General features: G+C 48.1%; 4 protein-coding genes across 4 annotated transcripts; 3 read left to right on the top strand and 1 right to left on the bottom strand.

Annotated features, from left to right (window-relative positions):
- Positions 1 to 6725: 6725 nt before the first annotated feature.
- MIND_00639800 (putative SSC1-mitochondrial HSP70 member) lies at positions 6726 to 7226 on the top strand (the record flags this gene model as incomplete). Its single annotated transcript, XM_037363134.1, has 1 exon — positions 6726 to 7226. The coding sequence occupies one exon, from the start codon at positions 6726 to 6728 to the stop codon at positions 7224 to 7226; it is 501 nt and encodes a 166-aa protein (XP_037221055.1).
- Positions 7227 to 7338: 112 nt separating this feature from the next.
- On the top strand, positions 7339 to 7933 carry MIND_00639700 (Heat shock protein 70; the record flags this gene model as incomplete). Its single annotated transcript, XM_037363133.1, has 2 exons — positions 7339 to 7588; positions 7746 to 7933. 2 exons carry the CDS (start codon positions 7339 to 7341, stop codon positions 7931 to 7933), a joined length of 438 nt encoding a protein of 145 aa, XP_037221054.1.
- An 8466-nt stretch (positions 7934 to 16399) lies between these two features.
- On the top strand, positions 16400 to 17513 carry MIND_00639600 (uncharacterized protein; the record flags this gene model as incomplete). The annotated part of the gene is made up of 2 exons (XM_037363132.1): positions 16400 to 16527; positions 16586 to 17513. The coding sequence occupies exons 1-2, from the start codon at positions 16418 to 16420 to the stop codon at positions 17511 to 17513; spliced, it is 1038 nt and encodes a 345-aa protein (XP_037221053.1). The 5' UTR covers positions 16400 to 16417.
- Positions 17514 to 17690: 177 nt separating this feature from the next.
- On the bottom strand, positions 17691 to 20060 carry MIND_00639500 (Glycoside hydrolase family 30 protein; the record flags this gene model as incomplete). Its single annotated transcript, XM_037363131.1, has 14 exons — positions 17691 to 17876; positions 17937 to 18034; positions 18085 to 18264; positions 18319 to 18697; positions 18753 to 18835; positions 18886 to 18937; positions 18995 to 19068; positions 19124 to 19190; positions 19237 to 19269; positions 19315 to 19424; positions 19512 to 19635; positions 19686 to 19720; positions 19777 to 19930; positions 19977 to 20060. The coding sequence occupies 14 exons, from the start codon at positions 20058 to 20060 to the stop codon at positions 17691 to 17693; spliced, it is 1659 nt and encodes a 552-aa protein (XP_037221052.1).
- Between the last annotated feature and the right edge of the window lie 1850 nt (positions 20061 to 21910).

Here is a 21910-nt window from a genome sequence, read left to right as displayed (position 1 = left end):
GGACCAAAAGATACACCTGTGGAGCCACATCCTTGCCGTTGGTCAAATTGTGGTAGGCGTCTCGAACAGGACCATGCATCGACTTATCGATCTTGGTCCCGAAATTTTTGGTTGCGCCTTTTCGGAGAATGTCGTCAAATGCATGCTTTTGAAGGTGTGCTTTTGGGAAGGTCCAGTTCTTCTCCATTTGTGTATCCTTGCACTTCTCTGAATATTTCTAACCGTAGTCAGGCAACATCAATTGGCTCATAATGACTTTCGAAGTTAAACTTACCTGGATAAGCTGACCGAAATGCTGGAGCTCTTTCCGACCATCTTCCACCGCGTTTGCAGTCTGGACCCCAAAGTCTAGGTATGTATCCACCACCAGATAGCTGTGAATGCATTGAAGAAGGAATATACCCAGGGGACCTGTGAGAATGTTGTGTGCGGCAAAGATAATACCCTTTCCGATGCTTGTTACCGTCGTTGAAGCTTACGGTCGAAACAGCGCTGAAGTGATTAAGGTTCTGCCAGCAGGGGAGTGCGTTGAATCTGCCATTTGAGATGAGTAATTGGTCGTAATTGTTGGACAGTCCGTACTGCTCGTCGAGCATAGCGGTTTTCCGAGCCCCCAGGAGTTCAACATGTCGTTTGAGCTGGTTGAACAGATGATCCCCCCCCAGGCCACTGTGAAGTCCAATCTTCCAGAAAACATTCTGCAATTGAGCTTAAGTCCGGAATACAGCTCGGAGACAGATTTAAGTGATGGTGAACTCTACCTCGACGTAACGAAGGCCAACAGCTTTTAGTTCTTCTTCTCGGCGCTCTATGGTTGGGTGGGAAGCAGCCTTACGATAGACTGCTTGAGAGTGTTCTGTTGTTTGCAATGGAGCCGTTAATTCGAGCTTGGAGAGGTCTTCTGCCTTGACCAAGCAGATGGGACAAGGATGCAAGGCCCGGACACCCCAAATGAAAGCCATGACAGCGCTGAGATTGGTGGTTGAGCATTTATGATACATTTATCGACGGAAACAACTCACGCTTCCTCGTAATCAGCTGCAAGTATCAGAATCATGGGAAAGAGCTTGCGCATCTTGCCATCCCCGCATCGAACCCAAACACCGATTTTGGAGTGCTTCGCCAAGTCCTCCAGTAGCTTATAGAAGGACTCGTGCCATACGGCGTTCTTGAAATTGGTATAGCCTGGTTTCCCGGACTCCTTGGCATCTTCCTCAACCTGGTTGGTAATTCAGCTGCTCGAATGGAAAGAAAACAGAAAAGGCAACTCACGACTGGAAGCCACCCCACAATCTGCCCGCCTCCCCAACCAGTACCATTCTGTATACCAACCGTAACATTTGCGAGTCGCACGATGATTGGATATCCTTTTTGGGTACCAAATGTCGAAAGTTTTGCCTTGTCCGCATATAGGATGAATGGTAATATCTTGTAGCTGGGGTCAGAGTCGATAGCGGACTGGATTATTTCATAAGTGAAGCCAACTCAGATAAAATCGGATAAATGGCCTACCTGTGCATCCCAGTATGCTGATCCAGTCCAAGGTTCGGTGTAAAATGGAATCCACGACGTCCCATCATAACGAAATCGTCGTTCCGCATCCCAGAAGAAATAAGGCGCCAGCCGAGGGTCTTGCACCAAGTCTAGGCTCCAGTCCCACAAGGGCCGAGCATGCATCTCGAACTTTTTCTGTTTGCCTTTGTAAGCCACTTCGATCTCGTACTCCACAAACTAAGCAGGGGTGAGCAACAGAATAAGGAATGATATAAGTGTTTACACACGCTTGTGCACAGTTTAGATGCTTCTTCCCAACACTTGTTCAGGTCATTGTAGTTCTTGACGGTAAATTGAGCAGGGCTTGCGGCGGCACGGTTGATAAGTGCTATCAAGGTATTGACTGCCTTCCTATTGAGCATGTTGGTGTTCGCAAAGTCCGCAAACTCGTAATTTAGTCGTGTCTCGAATGGTAGCCATGGCTGCAAAACTGGTGGTGGCCGGCTTGTCGCTCCCAATGCCTCAAGCTGGAGGTATGCGCTAAGCTCCATGGACTGTGGTGGTAAACCACTGTCAGGATGGAATTCCCGTTTGATATCGTCTTTCTGTGGTGGTGATTCAGACGTTTCGGGCAACGAAGTAGGTCGAGGTTCATCGAAAACTTGTGTAAAACCTGGAGAGCTGAGCCATGATTGATAGCACTATGATGTTCCTACCTATATCGTGCAGAGGAGGATCTTGTTCCGTGTCTGAATCATCGTGATTGGTTTCAAGATCTGTAATTTCATGTGAGCGAACAAAATTGAAACTGCAGTTAGAGACTGACCTTTTGGAGGCCTGGAGTGTACTGGAGGAGCTGAAAACCTTGTTAGTTTGCGTGGTACACGAGCTTCAACTGTAGAGAACATACGTTCTGCCCGAAGGGCTCGCAAAAACGCAGCTGTCTTTCGTTATTCTTCCGCTCTCTTGTTGCATCCTTTCAAGTGGCTGCCTAGACCTTGAAACCGTACAGATTGTTGGCAGAGCTGATAGATATGACGAAGGTGGTCAGCAGGATCCAACGGGCAGTCCTTTGCGGCCAACATGGAGTCGGGTCAACGGAGATGAAGGTATCACATGCGCATCAACGTAGATCACTTGCTTTCTTCTCTGCATCGACTATCTTGGATTCCATGCTGGCTACAAGACTGTTTGTGTCTTCCCTGGAACCTCTCGCACTCTACCAACACTTCCTGGCAAAAACATATCTGCTTCAAGATCATCGACTCGGACTATCTCAAGATCTGTCAATGAATCTTTGGTCCAGCCACGACCACTCATTGCTCTGCTTGCCGACATCTCAACACCAGTGGTGCTGTACTTCGACCATCCAGGTATACTTCTTAACCGTTTGGTCAGACCAATCCATCGCTGATTCAGACATTTAAAGCTCTTTAATTGCCAACTCTAAATCGGTACAATGAACTCTTTACACTTGGTTCCAGAGACTTGTAACAACAATAACTTAAGTTGTTTTAGATTCCCGTCTTGCTTTAGCCTCCTTATCCCCAAATCCCAAAATTTCAGCGGAGAAAGCAACGATATTAGTTATAATTAGACATGTGTAGGTCCAGGGAATCATTTTGATTGAATCATCAACACTTCATTTCCCTTTGTGCTTCAACCACCACCAACCGCTTGCTCATGCCCTCTAACCCCCGATTGGATCATCGATTCACCCAGCCAAAGCCAGGTGCAAAAGAGGATGACTATTGACGTGTAGGTCAACAGTTATTGCGCGTTGAAAAACTGATCTCAACGTTGACAATTTCAGACTATCGATACTCTTCAGCAACAGCTGGCGGCTCTCCAGGCCTCCTCTACTGGCCCTGGCTCCAGACGGACACCCTCAACATCCTCTACCAATGCGGCGTCAATATCTACTGGACAGGAAATAGAGACCAGCAGCTCCAATGACGACGACGGGAATATCGATGGATACAAAAAGGCGGCGATGGATCTTGGAAAAAAGCACACTATTCTTGTTTATCCTTTTCTCAAAACGCCAAACTTCACGGAACGTCCGGCTCATCCTCCATCGATCCAAGGGGCTGCGCAGGTTAAGGCCTTATATGCAAATCCTACATTACTCTCGCAACGGCGAACGGAAGAACTCTATCTGGCTATCCCCGAGAAACTCCACAAGCTGGTAAATGCGTCGGTATTCCCTGGCTTCGCAAAGGAGGCAAGTTTCGTTCACTGGTATCCAATTCATCTTGACATTATTCTAGTTTATCCATCATCAAAGCGCTGAAAGATCCAATGTCATCAATGGCTTGCGACAGTGCTTCCCTCGACTTCTAGAGCTTGCGGGCCTCCAGTCTATCGACTACAAAAAGCTTCTATACCATGACAACAAAGACACAACTCAACCGCCCAAAAGCGCCTTCCCACCGTTTTTGCATCGGAACCTGGGAAAACAGGAGACGGATCGTTACCTCAACTCATTGGGTCCATTTGTATGTTAGCCATTTATATCCTAGGCTCTTGGTTAATTTGTTTGCAGGTGCTTCGGTTCATGCTCTTTTCCAATGCCAGTTTGAAGGGTGATGGTCGAAGCGTCCCCTCGGCCAAGACTTTGGGAGTTAGATGGGGTTCCAAAGATCCAACAGTGGGCGGAATAGCATTTACAGCCATTACAGTCATTTTATTCTCTGCTCTCAAATCTTAGTTGACAAGAATCTAGGTCATTCATATCGTTTACACCGAAACCTCTAACACTACGAAAAATTTCGAGGAAATCGGACGGAAGAGCAAGATAAATCTGGGGGCTATATTCGACAAAATTGTCCGAAACTTGCTGATGAATTGGGACACCCCTTGGATGCAGAATCAAATTGTGCCGTTCTGGAGGGCCATTGCGTTTGCCAACCTGATGATACGGATGAGGACGAAAACTTCTACGTCATGATGCAAGAGATCACATTGGGCGAAGACAATATTGAGCCATCGTTACCACCAGTTACACCAGCCGAGTATTATAACCCTTCTCTTGGGTTGTGGTTGGACGACAGTCCCAAATTTGCAGGTACAAGCCAGGAGCCGGGTAAGCGTTCAGTATTCGCCATTGATCTATTACTCATTCATCACAGAGCCGTCGAATATTGGTGTTGCAGTGGACCCGTCGCCACCGTCTTCCAACCCAGCTCGACAAAACATGCCTACCCAATCCCAGCCAATACTGTCAGTCATGAGCGCCTTAACGGAACCTCCAGAGAGCGATGTCAGTGATGGAGGAGAAGCGGAAGCTCTTGCCATCCCTCCTCCAAGTCAAACCCAGAAAAACAGAGATCGGGGAGGTCGGGGAGGTCGAGGAGGTCGGGGAGGTCAAAACCGTGGTGGTAAGCAACGGGGTTGTGGCAAGGGTACCGCCGGGACCAGTAGAAAAGGGAAGGAACGAGAAGTCAACGAGGTCTTTGATGCCGAGCTTGAGGCGGAGAGTGACCCACCTGTTCCCGTTCCACGGGCCCGACCTGCTCCTCGACGTCTTGTGGTCATGGACGAGGGTTCGGATTAATGGTTGAAATGATGGAGCTCTAATTTCTCAGTAGAATCAATACACGTGTGCATCTGACTTACTTTGTTGAATTTGAATAACAAGACTTGAACTGCGTTCATTGAACCAAAATTGGAAGTTTTGCAAGTGGCTTGGAGAGAGGCTATAGTGCATCTAAACCACATTGCTCGAGTACGATGGAGTAGCTCCATATGGCGGCAGTTCGGTGTAGCACGTAATATCCGCAATGTACACGATTTGGCACAAAAAGTAGACTATGACTGGTGTAGCACCAGATACCGGCATTTCGGTGTAGCACGTACTATCCGGGAGTCCACTGCACCAACTCTTGAGACTATCTTAGCTGGAGTGGCCACTCCAACCTCAACAGAGACAAAGAGCTGGGGGCTAACTTATGAGACGGCATCTGCAACAATGTGGCCACATTGTAGCAAATAGCATCCCAGAAAGTTAGCCAAGGCCACATGGGGGAAGCCCAAGGGCAAGGGAGCAGGCCGAAACAGCGAGACTTTATATACTCGCGTCGCAGGACACGTTGACCATCTTCTCAAAGCGCGCGTCCTTGTCAATGACAAAGCGCATGTGATCGATTTCAATCAAATCACTGCTTGTCAACAGACCACCACCACCACACGTCGATACTCTACGAGGGCGCTGCATGATGAGGTGGAAGTGTTGGGAAGGAGAAGACACGACGAATAGGACCGCAGGGGGGCAGAACAGAGGACTGGATTCAGACTTGGCGAGAGCAAGTTCGGGGTCAGATGTTGATCAGTGCCTGCGAGCCAGGCGGAAGTAGTTGTCTTTCGCTGCTTAGCACTCTCTCCTGCTCTTTCTAACTTTGCAACCAGGCCCATCGACAGTCGTTGGTTCAACTTGGCAACGACCATTGACAACTCATGCGCTTATATCGTGCAATTTAAAGACGAGACCTCTCGCGTCATTCAGAACTCGGAGCCTGCACAGCACCCTCTGTTGTCGCTTTTGTCAAGCATGGCGAGTGACTGGTTGGTCTCTCCGCGAAGCACCAAGCCCTTTAATTGTCATGTCAATGCGACGAACACCGTCTTTGATTCAAGCATCTTATTGGGAGGCAGTTCAAGGAGAAGGAGGTGTCGGTGACCCGAATTAAAACACTGGTGTGTGTTCGTCAATCTGTTTTTTTTCGTTATTATAGTGACTCTGAATCGGTTTGTAGGTGATTTACCGTCGTCAGCAAGGGTGACGGCAGGCCGACCACGTCCTTGCCCAAAACGACGGCTACTCTCGACAAGAACACATCCCATCTTCATATTCCCCCAATCTATTAAACAAAACACGCGCTGTAATACAAATCGCATGCTCTTCGCCATCAACAAGCCACTCCGTTCCGTTGTGTGTCGCCCTCGTTGACCACCCTCGATTAAACCTGTATGGCATCTCGCCTGCCTCGCCCTCAGTCGTCTCCTGAGCCCAGAGCAGGCTTTGCTCCGTCACTCAAACGTCAAGTCGTTCCTGAGGACGACATTGATGCCTTTCAACGACACTCAACAACAAGCTACTAAGGATGCTGGAAAAATTGCTGAATGTCCTTCGTGTCATTAACGAACCTGGCCGCACGGGCAGTGGCGGCTCTCGCCTACAGACTGGACAAAGACAGTAACAGCCAAAATTGTCGCTGTCTACGATCTTGGTGATGGAACTTTCGATATCTCCATTCTCGAAATGCACAACAACGTCCCAAGTCCACCAATGCGACACCCATGTTGGTGGTGAAGACTTCGACATTCTCCTCGTTGACCACATCCTCAAGGAATTTAAATCTGAGCACGGTATCGATCTCACTGGCGATCAGATGGCCATCCAGCGTATCCGTGAAGCGGCAGAGAAGGCCAAGATTGCAACCGCTCAAATGTTTATCACCGCTGACGCAGCTGGTCCCAAGCATATCAACACGAAACTGCTCCGTTCGCAGTTTGAGGCCCTTACTTCTTCCCTCATCCAACGCACTGTCGCTCACCGCAAGAAGGCCATGTCCGATGCTGGCGTGAAGCCCAGCGATGTCCACGAGGTTATCCTTGTCGGTGGTATGACCTGTACGCCCCATGTCACGGAGACTGTCAAGAGCGTTTTCGGTCGCGAGCCTAGCAAGGGTGTTAGCCCTGACGAGGCTGTTGCTATTGGCGCTAGTATCTAAGGTGGTGTTTTGACCGGCAACGTCACGGATGTTCTGCTTTTGGATGTTGCGCCTCTTTCCCTCTGAATCAGTAAGTTACTCCATTTCTGTCTTTTGGAGTTAAACTGACAGGATGATCACAGATATCGAAACTCTCAGTGGTATCGTGGCCAAGCTTATCACTCACAACACGACCATCCCTATCAAAAAGTCGCACGTCTTCTCGACTGCCGCTGACGGTCAAACTGCTATCGAGGTCAAGATCTACCAGGGCGAGCGTGAACTTGCGGACAACAAGCTGCTTGGTAACTTTAACCTGGTTGGCATTCCTCCTGCTCCCAAAGGTGTTCCCCAAATCGAAATCACCTTTAACATTGATGCTGGTAGGTCTATCTCTCTTTTTTCGCCATCTAAATCAATTCACATGTTACTAGTATTGTCAATGTCTCTGCCAAATGACAAGTCTATGACCATTGCCTCTTCTTCAACTCTGAGCAAGGATGACGTCAACAAGATGAGCAATACGCTGAGTCGGACAAGGAACGCCGCACAATCTCATCGAAATGTCCAACCAGGCCTTTTCCTTCTGCGCCGACACGGAGAAGTCGATCGACGAGTTAAAGGACCAACTCGATACCGCCATCAAGACCAAGATGGACAAAACCCAGGTTGCCTCGCTCGGACTCTTCCGAACTCTTCTGAAAAGTCTACGAGAAGAACAACGCTGAGCATGCCGCGCCATTGGGAGCTCCCGCTGAGGAGAAGGACGACGACAAGAAGGAAGAGAAGAAGGAGTAAATGCTCGACGTGGTTCTATATTGCATGACGCATAACCTAGACACCAAAAGTACTTTGCTACATCTCACCCCTGTAGCCTTAAATACTTACCCCCCCACTCAACTACTTATAAATACAACTAGCAGTGAACATCATGTGTGAGCTGCCACTTGTATGAGAGCATTGACTGTTGCTTATCAATGAGTACACCACCCCCAGACAGCAATATAGTGCTATGCTCTCCTCTTCTAGAAATTAATATGTAGTCTAGATTGTCTTTTACCTTTCCTGTATTGTAGTACCCTTGGTTCGAATCCTTCTGTAAACACATCATAAGTCCTTAATTTACTCCTTCATTACTTCCTTACATGGTTTCGGTTCAGTATAACAAATAAAGATCACTACTGTAACAAATGACTACAAAAAGGAGCCCTTTCCTTTTGATTTTTTTTTGGCCCTTTGATAACTACAGGACACATTATATAGCCTTTTAATAAAGCTCAGTTTTAAAATGCCTTATAAGAATACACTTTCTTGCAAAGATTGGCTTATATTGTAAGTGGACGTCAAAGTATAAAATGCCATATAAAGTTGGCCTAATTTGGCAGGATCACCGCATCTTGGCAAGATCATGTCAATTTGCCAAAATGATGCGATCTTATGAAATATGAACGGCCTTTTAAGCCGGAATTGCCTTCCAGCCTTAAATTGCCTAATTTGGCATTTTCAGGCAAAGAAAAAAAATTCCGACATGGAGGAGCAGGAGAGGTTAAGGGTGTCTGATTACCCCTCAGCAGGCCACATATATAAGGCACAATAGCGTACCCTGTACTTCATCACTTAGATCATCTATTATACTGCTCTCTCTGTGCAAGGATATCACACCCTGTTGATTCCTACCACATACCTATCCTTTTTGATCCAATCGTCGCCCTGATGACATCCCCGCTTGTCACTGTTCCTGTCAAATGTCTATGTCCTGTTGCATAGCCTTACTCTGACAGTAGTGTGACAAGTGCCATGGTGAAACAGCTACTTACAGTCTAGTTTAGTCTGACACCTGTTGCACTAGTATGTGACATCACAGGTGCAGACGGTATATAAGTAGCCTGCTAGATCTCCTGTACCCTAGTCCTTTTATTCTCATTGATTACACCAAACACACCTACCTGTTTGGGAGTCTGTCACACTAGTAACAAACTCCTACCATCTTACGAATCCTCCCTTTACTTTGTTCTACGGAGCCATCACTTGATCACTCATTCAGTTGACCCATCATTTGATCAAGCTCTGTTTGTGACATAATAAAAGGACTACCTTCGTACCCTCGTACCAACAACTACCAACAACCACCAACTACCAACCACTACCCCTATCCCTTACCTCTACTCCGCCACCCTCATCATACCACCATGACTACCAAAGTCATTCTCGCCTCTACTCCCTCGTTCTTCGATGGCACTCCAGCCAAGTGGAACAACTTTTACGACACTCTCACTACCTATATCGGTGCTTACGACAGTGAACTGAATACTGAGAAGAAGCGGATCTTCTTTACAGTATCCTTTCTTCGAAAGGCAGATGGTTCAGACTGTGTAGCAGCTGATTGGGTCCGCAACTGGAAGAAGCGTACTCTGAATCCAGATGGTACTCTTCGCACCTCCTATACTTTTGCAGAACTCATCACTGAGCTAGAATCTGCCTTTGAGGATAAGAACCTCTCACAGATTGCTCATCTGAAATTAACAAGTAATCGCCAGGGGCGTATGTCACTTGTTGAATTCTTGCAACAGTTTGAAATTCATGCAGAACAGGCTGGTTACTCACCCCATGCAGAGGGTGGTAACTATGATGCCTTCCTGGTGGAACTTCTAGAGGACAATGTGAATGAAGATATCATCAGTCAGATGTATGTTGGAGGGGATGTCCTGCCTTCCACATACAAGCTCTTCAAGGAACGATTGCTACAGATTGATGGAAATCTGCAGCGAAGCAAGATTCGACGCAATCGACAAGTTACATCTCCAGTACACAAACCACGAGCAGTACATCATACTCCCCGTGGGTTTACTCCTACCCCAGTGGGCTTGACTCAGAAAACCTCTCAGTCAGTTCAAGACCAAGTGGTACCCATGGATGTGGACAAGCAAAGGCAAAAAGGAAAGCCTTTCACTTGTTATAATTGCGGCAAGATTGGACATTTGAGCAGAAACTGCAGTGAACCCCACAAGCAAGGATTCAATCTTCGAGCGCTTTGCGCTGAGATTGATGGCTTGGACACTGGCAGTGAAGTTCTGCAGACTCTCGCTACAAAGCTGAGAGAACGGGGTTTTTGAAGCGCTCAGTGCCAATGGCCAAGGTAGCTGAGCAGAAGTTTGGAAGATATACAATTCTTGAACAACTAACGGATACAGATCTTGTTGATAATACCGATTCATCTCCTAATTCCCCACCTAATACCATTTCAAATTCCATATCCATTCCAAACGCAAGGCCCATGGCAGACTTGCTGCCTCGACAACTAGAATGAAACCTCAAGAACAAAAGGGGAGCAAGAAGACTCCGATGGCTCAATCCTTGGATAAGGAGGAAGCGCCAATTCCAGTATATAAACGAACACGAATTCCATCCACCACACGCATTCGACAAGCTGCACTTAACCAGCACACTACGAAACCTGATAAGCTGTCACAAGATCTCAAGGAGTTCTACAAGCACAGGAACCGGCATGAATTCATGCTTCCTATCTCTTTGACTATGCTTGACACAGGCAAAGTCCGTTCTGTGAATGCATTGCTCGACTCTGGCTGCACTTCAACATGCATTGACAGAGATTATGCAGTTGCACAGAATTTTGAGATGAAGGAGCTGGATGTTCATATCCTGCCAAGAAATGCTGATGGAACTGTCAACTCCAGGGGGAGAATCACTCATTATGTTGAACTTCAGATGAAGATTGGCTCCCACCAGGAGAAGCAACGATTCTTGGTGACAGGTTTGGGGAAATCAAGAGTATTCATTGGATATGACTGGCTCTTGAAGCATAATCCCAAGGTTGATTGGCGAGCCCACAAATTAACATTCAGTGGCTGTCCAGCAGAATGCAACATGACTGGCACTGAATATGGAACTGGTTGCAATGATCCTCTAATGGAGGAAGGAGATTCAATTCTTCTGATTGACTTTGCACCTGCTATTGATATTCGAGCCAAGGAGACACAATCTCAACGGTTGGCTGAAGAAGCTCGCAAGGACCAACACTCAGCAGAGATTCCTGTGCAATACCGACATTACACAGATGTCTTTTCCAAGGAATCATTTGACTCTCTTCCTGAACGCCGACCATGGGATCATGCTATTGAGTTAAAGCCTGGAGCACAAGCTGTTGACTGCAAGATCTATCCTCTGTCTCACCTGGAACAACAGAAGCTAGATGAGTTCCTGGAGGAAAATTTGGTAACTGGCCGAATCCGACCATCAAAATCACCAATGGCATCATCATTCTTCTTTGTCAAGAAAAAGGATGGGACCCTCAGACCAGTACAGGATTACAGGAAACTGAATGAAATGACTATCAAAAATCGATATCCACTTCCTCTAATCTCTGAACTGGTGAACCAACTTCAGGGTGCCCATTACTTCACAAAGCTTGATATTCGCTGGGGATATAACAATGTGAGAATCCAGGAAGGTGACGAGTGGAAAGCTGCGTTTGAACAAACCGTGGCTTGTTTGAACCACTTGTTATGTTCTTTGGACTCACCAACTCTCCTGCAACATTTCAAACTATGATGAATGACATTCTTCGAGATCTTATCAATGCAGGACATGTTATTGTCTACCTGGACGATATACTTATCTTCACCGAAACTCTTGAAGAACACCGGAAGGTTGTGGCCCAGGTGCTTGAAACCTTGGCTAAGCATAAGCTCTATCTCAAACCAGAGAAATGCCAATTTGAACAAACTTCAATTGAGTATCTGGGAGTGATTATCTCACACAATTCAATGAAGATGGATCCAGTTAAAATTCAAGGAGTTCTTGATTGGCCTGAACCTCGTTCCGTCAAACAGGTTCAAGCTTTCCTTGGTTTTACAAACTTCTATCGCCGATTCATTCGAGGATATAGTGAGGTAGCCCGACCACTTACAAAATTGACTGGCAAGTCTGGCTGGTGCTGGGGTGCTGAGCGCCGAGATGCTTTCCAAGGTCTGAAGTCTCGGATAGCAGAAGACGCTGTCCTAGCCTTACCAGCAAATACCGGAAAGTTCCGATTGGAAGCTGATGCATCTGAAGGAGCAGTTGGTGCTGTGCTCAGCCAAAGACAGAATGACCAATGGCGTCCTATTGGATTCATGTCTCATAGTCTCAATCAGACAGAAAGGAACTATGAGATCTATGACAAGGAGATGCTTGCAATCATGTCTGCTCTTGAGGAGTATCGACCAATGCTCATGGGAGCTAATGAGACATTCGAAATTTTCACCGACCATCAAAATCTCGAATACTTCAAAAAACCTCAGAAGCTTAATCGAAGACAAGCCCGCTGGTTAACAGAGCTCTCAGAATATGACTTCACTCTCCATCACCGCCCTGGTGCACTCAACCGTAAAGCTGACTTGCTATCACGCAGAGCGGACCATGACCAGGGAAAAAATGATAATGAAGATGTCACACTTCTCAAGAAAGAACTGTTCAGAGCAACAGACCTCCAGATAGAGAGTGTAGATGTTCAGATTTTGGAGAAAATCAAATCTAGCAAGGTGATTGACACTTCGGTCAAGCTTGCACTCCAAAAATCATTACCCGGTTGGAGTCGTGAAGGTGATATCATTCTCTATCAAGGCAAAATCTATATACCCCGTGACGAGACACTGCGGGAAGAGATTATTCAGCAGCATCATGATGTGCCAATGGTTGGTCACCCAGGAGAATATAGAACTCAGGAATTGATTGAACACAATTTCTGGTGGCCACGCTTGGGCAATGATGTCAAGGCTTATGTCCGGACCTGTGAATCATGTCAACGAACTCGCTATCGACGACACACACATGGATTCCTGAATCCACATCATGTGCCTGAAGGACCTTGGCAAACCATCTCCATGGATATGATTGGTCCCCTTCCCACGAGCAATGGGTTCAATGCAATTCAAGTTTGGGTAGACCTATTTACCAAACGGATTCATGTTGAGCCAACAACGACCGAGCTCAATAGTGAAGGAGTTGCAAGACTTACTCGGGACAGAATTATTCGGTACCATGGAGTACCAAGGAAGATTATATCTGATCGAGATCCACGTTATCTGTCTGGGTTCATGACTGAACTGAACAAGCTACTTGGGACACAAATGAATCCAAGTACAGCCTACAGACCTCAGACAGATGGACAAACGGAACGCATGAATCAAGAGATCGAACATTACCTGCGTATTTATGTTAACTTCAACGAGTCAGATTGGTCTGATTGGCTTGCACTTGCAGAGTTTTCATATAATGACAAGGTTAATGCATCTACAAAGACCTCACCTTTCTATCTAGATCATGGATATCATCCATGGAAAGGAATAGAGACATATGTTGAATCTAGAAATGAATCTGCTCAAGAGCTTGCAGATAAGATGAAAGCCATAAGAGATGATGCCAGTATAGCCATGCGAAAGGCAAAGGAACGGATGAAAAAATATTATGACAAGAAACGAACTCCGGCTCCTAATTTCAAGACTGGACAGAAAGTATGGCTAGAAGCAAATGAAACTGTAGATCAAGGTCGCCCCTCTGCAAAGATGTCAGATAGACGACTTGGACCCTATGAAATCCTGAAGAAAGTGGGGACAGCTTCCTACCAATTAAAGGTACCAGGCCTCGACTATCGATACCCTGTGTACAATGAAGAACTGCTGTCTCCCTATCATGAACCACCACCTCATCGTCAAGAAGAACGCCCAGGACCTGTTACAGTTCAAGGAAAACCTGAATATGAGGTAGAGAAAATCCTTAAATCTCGAAAGAGAGGCAAGGGAGTTCAATACCTTGTGAAATGGAAAGGCTACCCTTATAGTGAAAATACCTGGGAACCTCGACGGAATCTTACCAACTCTCAGGAATATATTGATGAATTCCTGAATACTCGAACCTCAACTATTTCCCTCTCAACGGTGGATTTGATCTTTCCCTAATCTAGTCGATGAGGACATCGAACCTAGAGGGGGGGTAATATCACACCCTGTTGATTCCTACCACATACCTATCCTTTTTGATCCAATCGTCGCCCTGATGACATCCCCGCTTGTCACTGTTCCTGTCAAATGTCTATGTCCTGTTGCATAGCCTTACTCTGACAGTAGTGTGACAAGTGCCATGGTGAAACAGCTACTTACAGTCTAGTTTAGTCTGACACCTGTTGCACTAGTATGTGACGTCACAGGTGCAGACGGTATATAAGTAGCCTGCTAGATCTCCTGTACCCTAGTCCTTTTATTCTCATTGATTACACCAAACACACCTACCTGTTTGGGAGTCTGTCACACTAGTAACAAACTCCTACCATCTTACGAATCCTCCCTTTACTTTGTTCTACAGAGCCATCACTTGATCACTCATTCAGTTGACCCATCATTTGATCAAGCTCTGTTTGTGACAAAGGAGAAACCACTGGCTCATCAGGCCCAATGGCCCAATTTGATACTCGTACTGATACCAATAAGGGACTGCCGTAACAGGCCCTTTCAGCTTGACCTCGACCCCACTCGCTTAGCTTGCAGGCCTGATGATTTGTCTGTTCTGTTCTAGGCATATGTTTTCAGAAGAAGCCTTGCACGGCCTAACCCAAAGCCTGACAAGCATTGCAGGCCAGAGGGCAACCATTGGGAGGGCATTGATGAATCCATGATGGTGCAGGCAAGAAAGAGAGTCAGACTGAGAACATAGATGGACCAGAGATGTCTCAGGGGAGCCAAAAGGGGCTCCTCTAATAGTCTTATTGTAAAATAACTACTTTTAAAAAGTGGTTTATGATAAATCAATAAAACAAAACTGCTTTCTCATTTCAGAAACCATTTCTTTTTCAGTAAAAAAATTTTGTAAACAAAAACTAGTACTTTTTGAATTGACTTCTGAGTGCCAAATTCACAGTAAACTGTGGAGTAAGTAAGTATGATCAATAACTAGTGTGATTGAATAAGCATCTACATAGATGGGCTTTAATATGAGCATATTAATGTTTTCTGAAGCAGTCAAATATAATACTGTTTTCCTTCTTCTTTATGAAGACCTCTCAGGGGGCTATTTTCTGCTGAAACCCATAGGATAGTACTAGCCTAGTATAATATTTAATATTTAACAAGTACAGAGCAATCACTGTCAATCAGTGCCCTAAATTGACCCTCAAGATGATTCAGGTCAAAGGGCCCAGATCCTAATATCTAAAAAAAGAAAGAATAAAATTGAGAAGGGTTCCTACCAAAAAATGGGCCCTGAAGTAGGATTTATTTATAATAGATAGTATGTAAAAAAATATATATTTTGGTAACTTGGAAAGATAACAAATAAAACTCCAGGAGAGTAGACTTGATTAGTAAGAGCCATTTTATAACTATGATTTGTAGCAAATAAATGCACCAAATATGCCACAGGATATACGACCCTATATATCAATAATCAGGGCCAGCACTAAAGTCTACCTAATTGTAAGGGCAACCCTGGAGGCTCCAACGAAAGCCTAGCAGGGGAGGATCCAAAGCGTGAATAAGAGCTATGGAAATACACAGAGGGACCGACCTAGCAGGGGAGGATCCAAAGAGAAGAAACTCTAAGGGTCCGCCTGCTAGGGCGCCAACTATATACTGGCTGTCCGTAACTGCCGACGTAGAGCGCAGAAGGCCTGAGCAGCATTGCAGGCTCTGTCCCAAGGTGACCGTTGGGAGGGTCTTGACGGATCAGTGATTGTGCGGGCAAAGGAGGCCGAGGACGAGGGTCGGGGTAGGTCGGAGCCGCCTCAGATGCGCTCGGACGGTCCAAAGGAGGCCGAAGTGGGGGTTCCCCTGACACTAATATGTCAGAAATAAGTGACAAATTGCCATTATATATGACAAATTACCCTTATATATGACAAATTGAGGTAATCATGATTCATAATGTGACACCATTTTTTGACAAAAATTTGGGCTTGAATGAGGTGCACTTACTGTTTGCAAAACATGGTCAGGAGCGGGGTAGTCATAATGGATGGTATATTTGATACCCTAATACAGAACTCGATTTCTTGTAATTCTTGTGACTTTTATTGCATATCCATCAAAGCAGTGAAAAAGGCCATTGTTTTTCTATTTCTTATATATAAATTCTACTCAGGGGACCATTTTTGTGTAAGTTTCGATGATGCATCATGATTGTGTCTGTCTCACGCTGCCAACGGCGCCTTTTGGCCGACTACGATGGCAAGACTGCCGCTTGAGTTGGAACGAGTGGTATTTGAAGGTGCAGCGGTGACCACAAGAGAATGTATACCCCAATTATTGTTGGTTGCTCGACGTGTCAAGATCTGGTGCGTGCTCTATTTCTGACTTGTGTCATGGCCAATGAAAAACATTCTCAACGTTTAGGATTGAGCCTCTGCTTCACGAGTCACTTGTCGTTCTCGATCATGGAGTCGCTGATAAGCATGTCTTCCCTCGCGCGGCCCACCTGCGCTCCGCCGCCATTAGTACGTTGTCAACTGAACGCCGCTCCTTTCTGGGGCGGCATGTGCGGTCCATCTGCATCGTCTTAGCCTGTGGTCCCGAGCCGCTGGTGACCGCGCTCCTACCGGACCTCCACCACCTCACAACCCTCTTCGTATATCCATTCCCAAGCCACACCAGGCTACTACCCTCGTTTCTCTCCTCCGGTGCTCACGCCGTCATGCCGGCTTTGACCCGACTTGAAGTGGACATCACTACGCTTTGGGACGCTCAAGACGGCCAAGTTACACAAATCTCCCACCATCCACATAATTTCTCCCACTTGACGCACCTTTGCCTGCACGACTGCAATGGCGAAGCCACACTCGCATGGAACCGCGCCACCCGCGAATTCCCGACGGCAGACACCAATCAAATCCATCTAATCGCGTCTCTCCCTGCACTCACCCATCTTGCCTTTGACGACGGCAGCATCCCACTCCAGCCGTGTTATGTCCTGCTAGAACGCTGCCCGCGCCTCCTCGTCCTCGTCCTTCGCTCTACAGTAAATAAGCGGGACGCCCAGCTGCGCCAGCTCGTTTACTTCCACCTAGCGGCGCTGCCGACCGGTAACGGTGGTTTCGCTGACGGGGACATCCGCTTCGTGATGCTCCTTAACTTTGGCCGGCAGATGAATCGCCGCATAAACTGCTGGCTCGACGAGGAGCCGCAAAGCGACAGGCGGCAGTGCGACTTCTGGGCTGTTGCAGAGGAATTTGTCGCTCGTCGCAAAGAAATATATGCGCGGGATCCAACAGACGCCAGAGACTGGCTCATAGACTGGTCGGAATTTGAGACTCGGAGTGGTTGATAATTTGTTTAACCGTACAAACGCAAACGAAATGCCCTGCTATAATCATTCCAGTTGAGTAGAGTACTGTGCCACAGATCAATCCTACAAATCGATTCCTCGTAACATTACAGATCAAAGGTATATAAGCTCGTAACTAGCCATGTGTGTCGTCACGGATCGTGATATCTCTACAACTCAACGCCCTCTAGAATTCTCCTCCCTGGTTGCGTTCGACATGATGGTATAATTATGCGCGCTCTTCCGCGCAGACTGGAAATACCGCGATACGTTGAATGGCGCTTGCGCTTCCGGCTCGGTGAGCACGACCTCCCCTTCAAGTTGGCCCTGAGCATTGGGCGGGGCATACCACCAGAGGGTTGTCTGGATGTTTTCTCAGTAATTTGTACCGAGATATGAGACACAGAAAGGACTCGGACGCACCACACCGACTGGGAAGGTATAACTGGCCTGCATCCCACGGAACTCAATCGTAGCAGCCACGTCTACCGGATTCCATGTCGATGGCTGCCCGTCGTTCGCTGAGAAGCACTCTAATCAGTTTCACATCTTGCAAAAGAAGGGGACACACAGTTGAGCACAACGATCGAATACCGATTCCAATCTGTCGATTTGATTCGCTTGGTCGCAAACGCTGTGACCGCAAGCTTTGATGCCTGACTGCCCTGAACAGACACTCCGATCCGGCGACCCCATGGCCCGCCTGCATCCTTCGGAATGCTCGCCTTAGAGGCTGCCGCCAGTGCGTAGACTAATGAAATATTTAGCCCCGAGAGGAAAGAAGAAAGCAAATCAAGCAACGTACACTCTTGGTTATATTCGAAACTGCCATCCGAATCCACTGTCACAATGGGCCGACAGCCTCCGCCGCAGCTACTCGTGCCAGGCAATCGGGGCTCGCCATCCGAGTCAGCCGCGATATTGAACATGAGCCCGACATCGGCGCCTTGGTTGACCGACCCAATCCAGAGGTTATTCATATACCACTTGATGTCACCCCACCAGTCCGACCCGATAGTCCCCGCACATTCTGTGAAGTACATATTTTTTGACGGCCATGCGGCGTGGAAGGCCGCCATGTTCGTGTACGACCCAGAGTAACAGTGGAATGCCACGCCTGAATACGAGTCCCCATTGTCGTTCATTAGCGTGACCGGGTACCCGCTGGCATCACCCCAATTGTGCTGTAGCCAGGGGTGAGAAAACCGATTCCCGAGCCTCGAAAATTTTGACACCCACCTCATATCCAATCAGCTTAACGCCGCTAAGCCCGTTGTTGTTCAATAACGTTCTTAACGCCGCCCCAACCTGGCCTTCTTGTGCTGTCATCTGTGGTGAGCCGCCACACAACAAACCAAACTCGCCCACGCACCAGGGGTCCAGGTACAGGTCGGATAAGTCGGGTTGCTGTTCTCCGGCTCGTTCTGTCCAACAGGTTGTCAGCATGTTGATGAACACCAATCGAAATGACCAAGGCGCACCTGTACCGATATCGCAAAAACGTTGATCCCTTTCGAGTTAAAACCTTGCACGGCTTTCAACAAATATTTCGGATCTGACCAAGGAAAGTGCGTGAAAATAATGGCCGAAGATTGAAGAAGCAAACGCACAAACCGACAACATGTTTGACGATATCGACCCGCCCTTCATCGTGCCCGTTGTCTTCATCCAACCCGGCTGGCCACCATTGAGTACCTAAAACAGAGCTTATAAGCCCACTCACCGGACTCCATGGCAAGATATGGATCTTCACCGCCTAATCACGAGTCATAAGGCGTGAAGGGAGGACCTGGTGACGCACCGGATTGACAGAGATAATGTCCAGCAACACCGAGAACAAGTACGAAGGGGCGTTGTTGATGTTAAATGAGTTGAAGGACGTGTCGCCACTGACGTCGTCCAGGCTGTATGCTTGAAAACAACAATCATGCGGTTAGCAACCGTGCGTTGGGGAAGAAAGATGGGCGGAAGAAGAGAAGGGCAGTGATCGTGACTCACCTTTTGCCGAGAAGTCCGACGCTCCGATTGGGACCCGGACGTACGAGAGCCCGGCTGCGTTGGCGCCATCCTGCGCAGAGAACATGTAGTTGAGGATGCTCCAGTAGTTGCCCGAGTTGGTGTTCTGGAGGCACAGTTAACGGCTACCTCGGATATTTCACGGACAATCATCACCTTGAGGTTGTTCAACGTCAGTGCCGCGGAATCAGCTATTTTTGGGTATCAAGGGCAAGCATGATGTCATTGGCAACCAGGAAAGACGCACTGAGGGTGCCTCCAAAACCGTTCATTGTCTGGAATACGCTCGTCTCGGTGACGACGATGTCAGCCGCAGCGGCGTCGCTGGGGTCTACGAAGTTGATGGGCGGATTCGGCTTAAGCGAGGTGAAGAGCTTCGTGCGGTCCCATTTCGTTTGCCACTGGCGAGCGATTTAAGCGTTAGAAGAGAAGACCAGCATGACGCACGATGTCCCATATTTGCTGCCCTTCCACTAGGCGGGCGACAACAGCGAGTGTGGCAAAAGTAAACGTACAATGAGGGAGGAGCATGGCGAGAAGGACGGTGCAGGCCAAGAGAGTGGCGGGGGTGATGGAAGATTGGCGAGGAGGAGACCTGCGGTCAGGGAGCAGACGACGTGCCTTTTAAGCCGAGCTGCCTTCTCACAGAAAAAGAAGAAGAACGCAGAACGACATAACGTGACGCGACCAATCAAGACAGGGGATCTTCTGCCAGTGGCTGGGTGAAATAACTTGGCAGCGGAAATACGCTGGGCGAGAGCGAGCTCCGGGAGCTTTCTGGGAAGTGATGAGCCGGAAGCATTTTAGTGTAAGGGAACGCGTAGCAGGGTTGATACTGACTTGAATGCTCATGACCCGCGTACGCCTATTGGTGTTTCTTGATCGACGCTATAGATAGACGCTTCCATCTCCAAGTAACAAGCGACATCACGGGGGAGTGGAAGCCTGTGGAGCACGGGCACGTGCCGGGACGCCAGCAGAGGACGGGACGAGAGCCGGCGGAATGCGTATGGGACACATGGCGGATGCTGAGTAACCTAAGCTCCGCGCTAGTTACCGGTTGAACCACTAGTAGTCCTCTCGTCCACCTCCACAGCGTGGTTTCGTCCATCTCAAAACGAGACGATCAGTCAGCTGAGGCGAGCTACGCAAGTTGAACACCGGCGCTCCGAGTCTTCTAACTCGGGTCTCTTCATTGGCCCTAGGTAGTCCTCGATACCGCCCCGGCGCCGCTGACGCTACGTCCAGATTTCGAGCACAGAACTTGACCTGGCAGCAGTACTCGGGCTTGGCCGTGGCCCAGCATGGGAACATAAGCTCGAAGTGCAAATTCAGACTCCAGAGCCGCGGTGCTCAGCTGCATTCCCGATCGTCGTGGGCCCCGGCCCCGAAGCACGAGCAGCCTGCGGAACCCCGCAATAACGGTGCTCCAGCGTCAGCTATTCTCGTCGCGAAAACACCAGCGGCAACGAAGAGCATCGGAACCCAAAGCGATGGCATTGCTGCATGAAGGGCTTGTGAGAAGAAAATGACGTGACACTATTTCGTCACAGTGTTGTTCCCGAGAAGGTGACGGTGACATTCTAATCAATTATGAGTGTATACGAAATCAGTGGGACTGGGACTGGCCCAATCCCACTGTTCGTGCCCAGTCCCACTGATTCACGTCCCATCAGTGGGATTCGTGCCGTCCGACGTGACGCATGCACGAGTCCCACTGATCAGCGGACCTGTCGCGGACAAGCGGGTTGCGGCGCCGGCCGCGGCGGCCGGGGTTTTCCACCCCGGACCCCGACCAGGGCCTTGCCCTGGACCCACCCTGCCGGGGGCTTCGCTCGCCGCGGGGCCCGCTGCGCGGAGCATTATCTCCCCTTCTTGGCTTTTTCTAACATCCCCGGGCTCAAACTTCTCTTTCCGCACTGGGTTGCGGCGCCGGCCGCGACGGCCGGGGTTTTCCACCCCGGACCCCGACCAGGGCTTCGCCCCGGACCCCACGCTGCCGCGGGCTGCCGCTCGCCACGGAGGCCTGCTGCGCAGGGCTTGGCTTGATCTCCGTCGTAACGCAACGTCAAGCGCAAAGGCATCAGTCCCACTGATCAGACTCGCTTAGTGCCTGATCAGTGGGACTGGGACTGATCAGTGGGAGTGATGCGGACTGGACGAGTCCCACTCCCACTGATTTCGTTATCCCTCATCAATTATCACACTGGGGGAGTTCAAACATAAACGGCGCCTGTTTCAATCGATTATATGCCTAAGATTAAGATGCCAAAAAGGATTTTTTTTATCTCCATTTACACCCAAGAAAGATTCACTTATATGCTCCAGGGCCCTGATATATATCATATATGATATAAGTGAGTATTTATCATATAAGTGAA

Source organism: Mycena indigotica, assembly GCF_014461135.1.
Source record: "Mycena indigotica strain 171206Taipei chromosome Unknown Mind.scaff0005, whole genome shotgun sequence".
Lineage (NCBI taxonomy): Eukaryota > Fungi > Basidiomycota > Agaricomycetes > Agaricales > Mycenaceae > Mycena > Mycena indigotica.
Note: the sequence above shows the minus strand (reverse complement) of the source record. Positions and strands in the feature narration are given on the sequence as shown.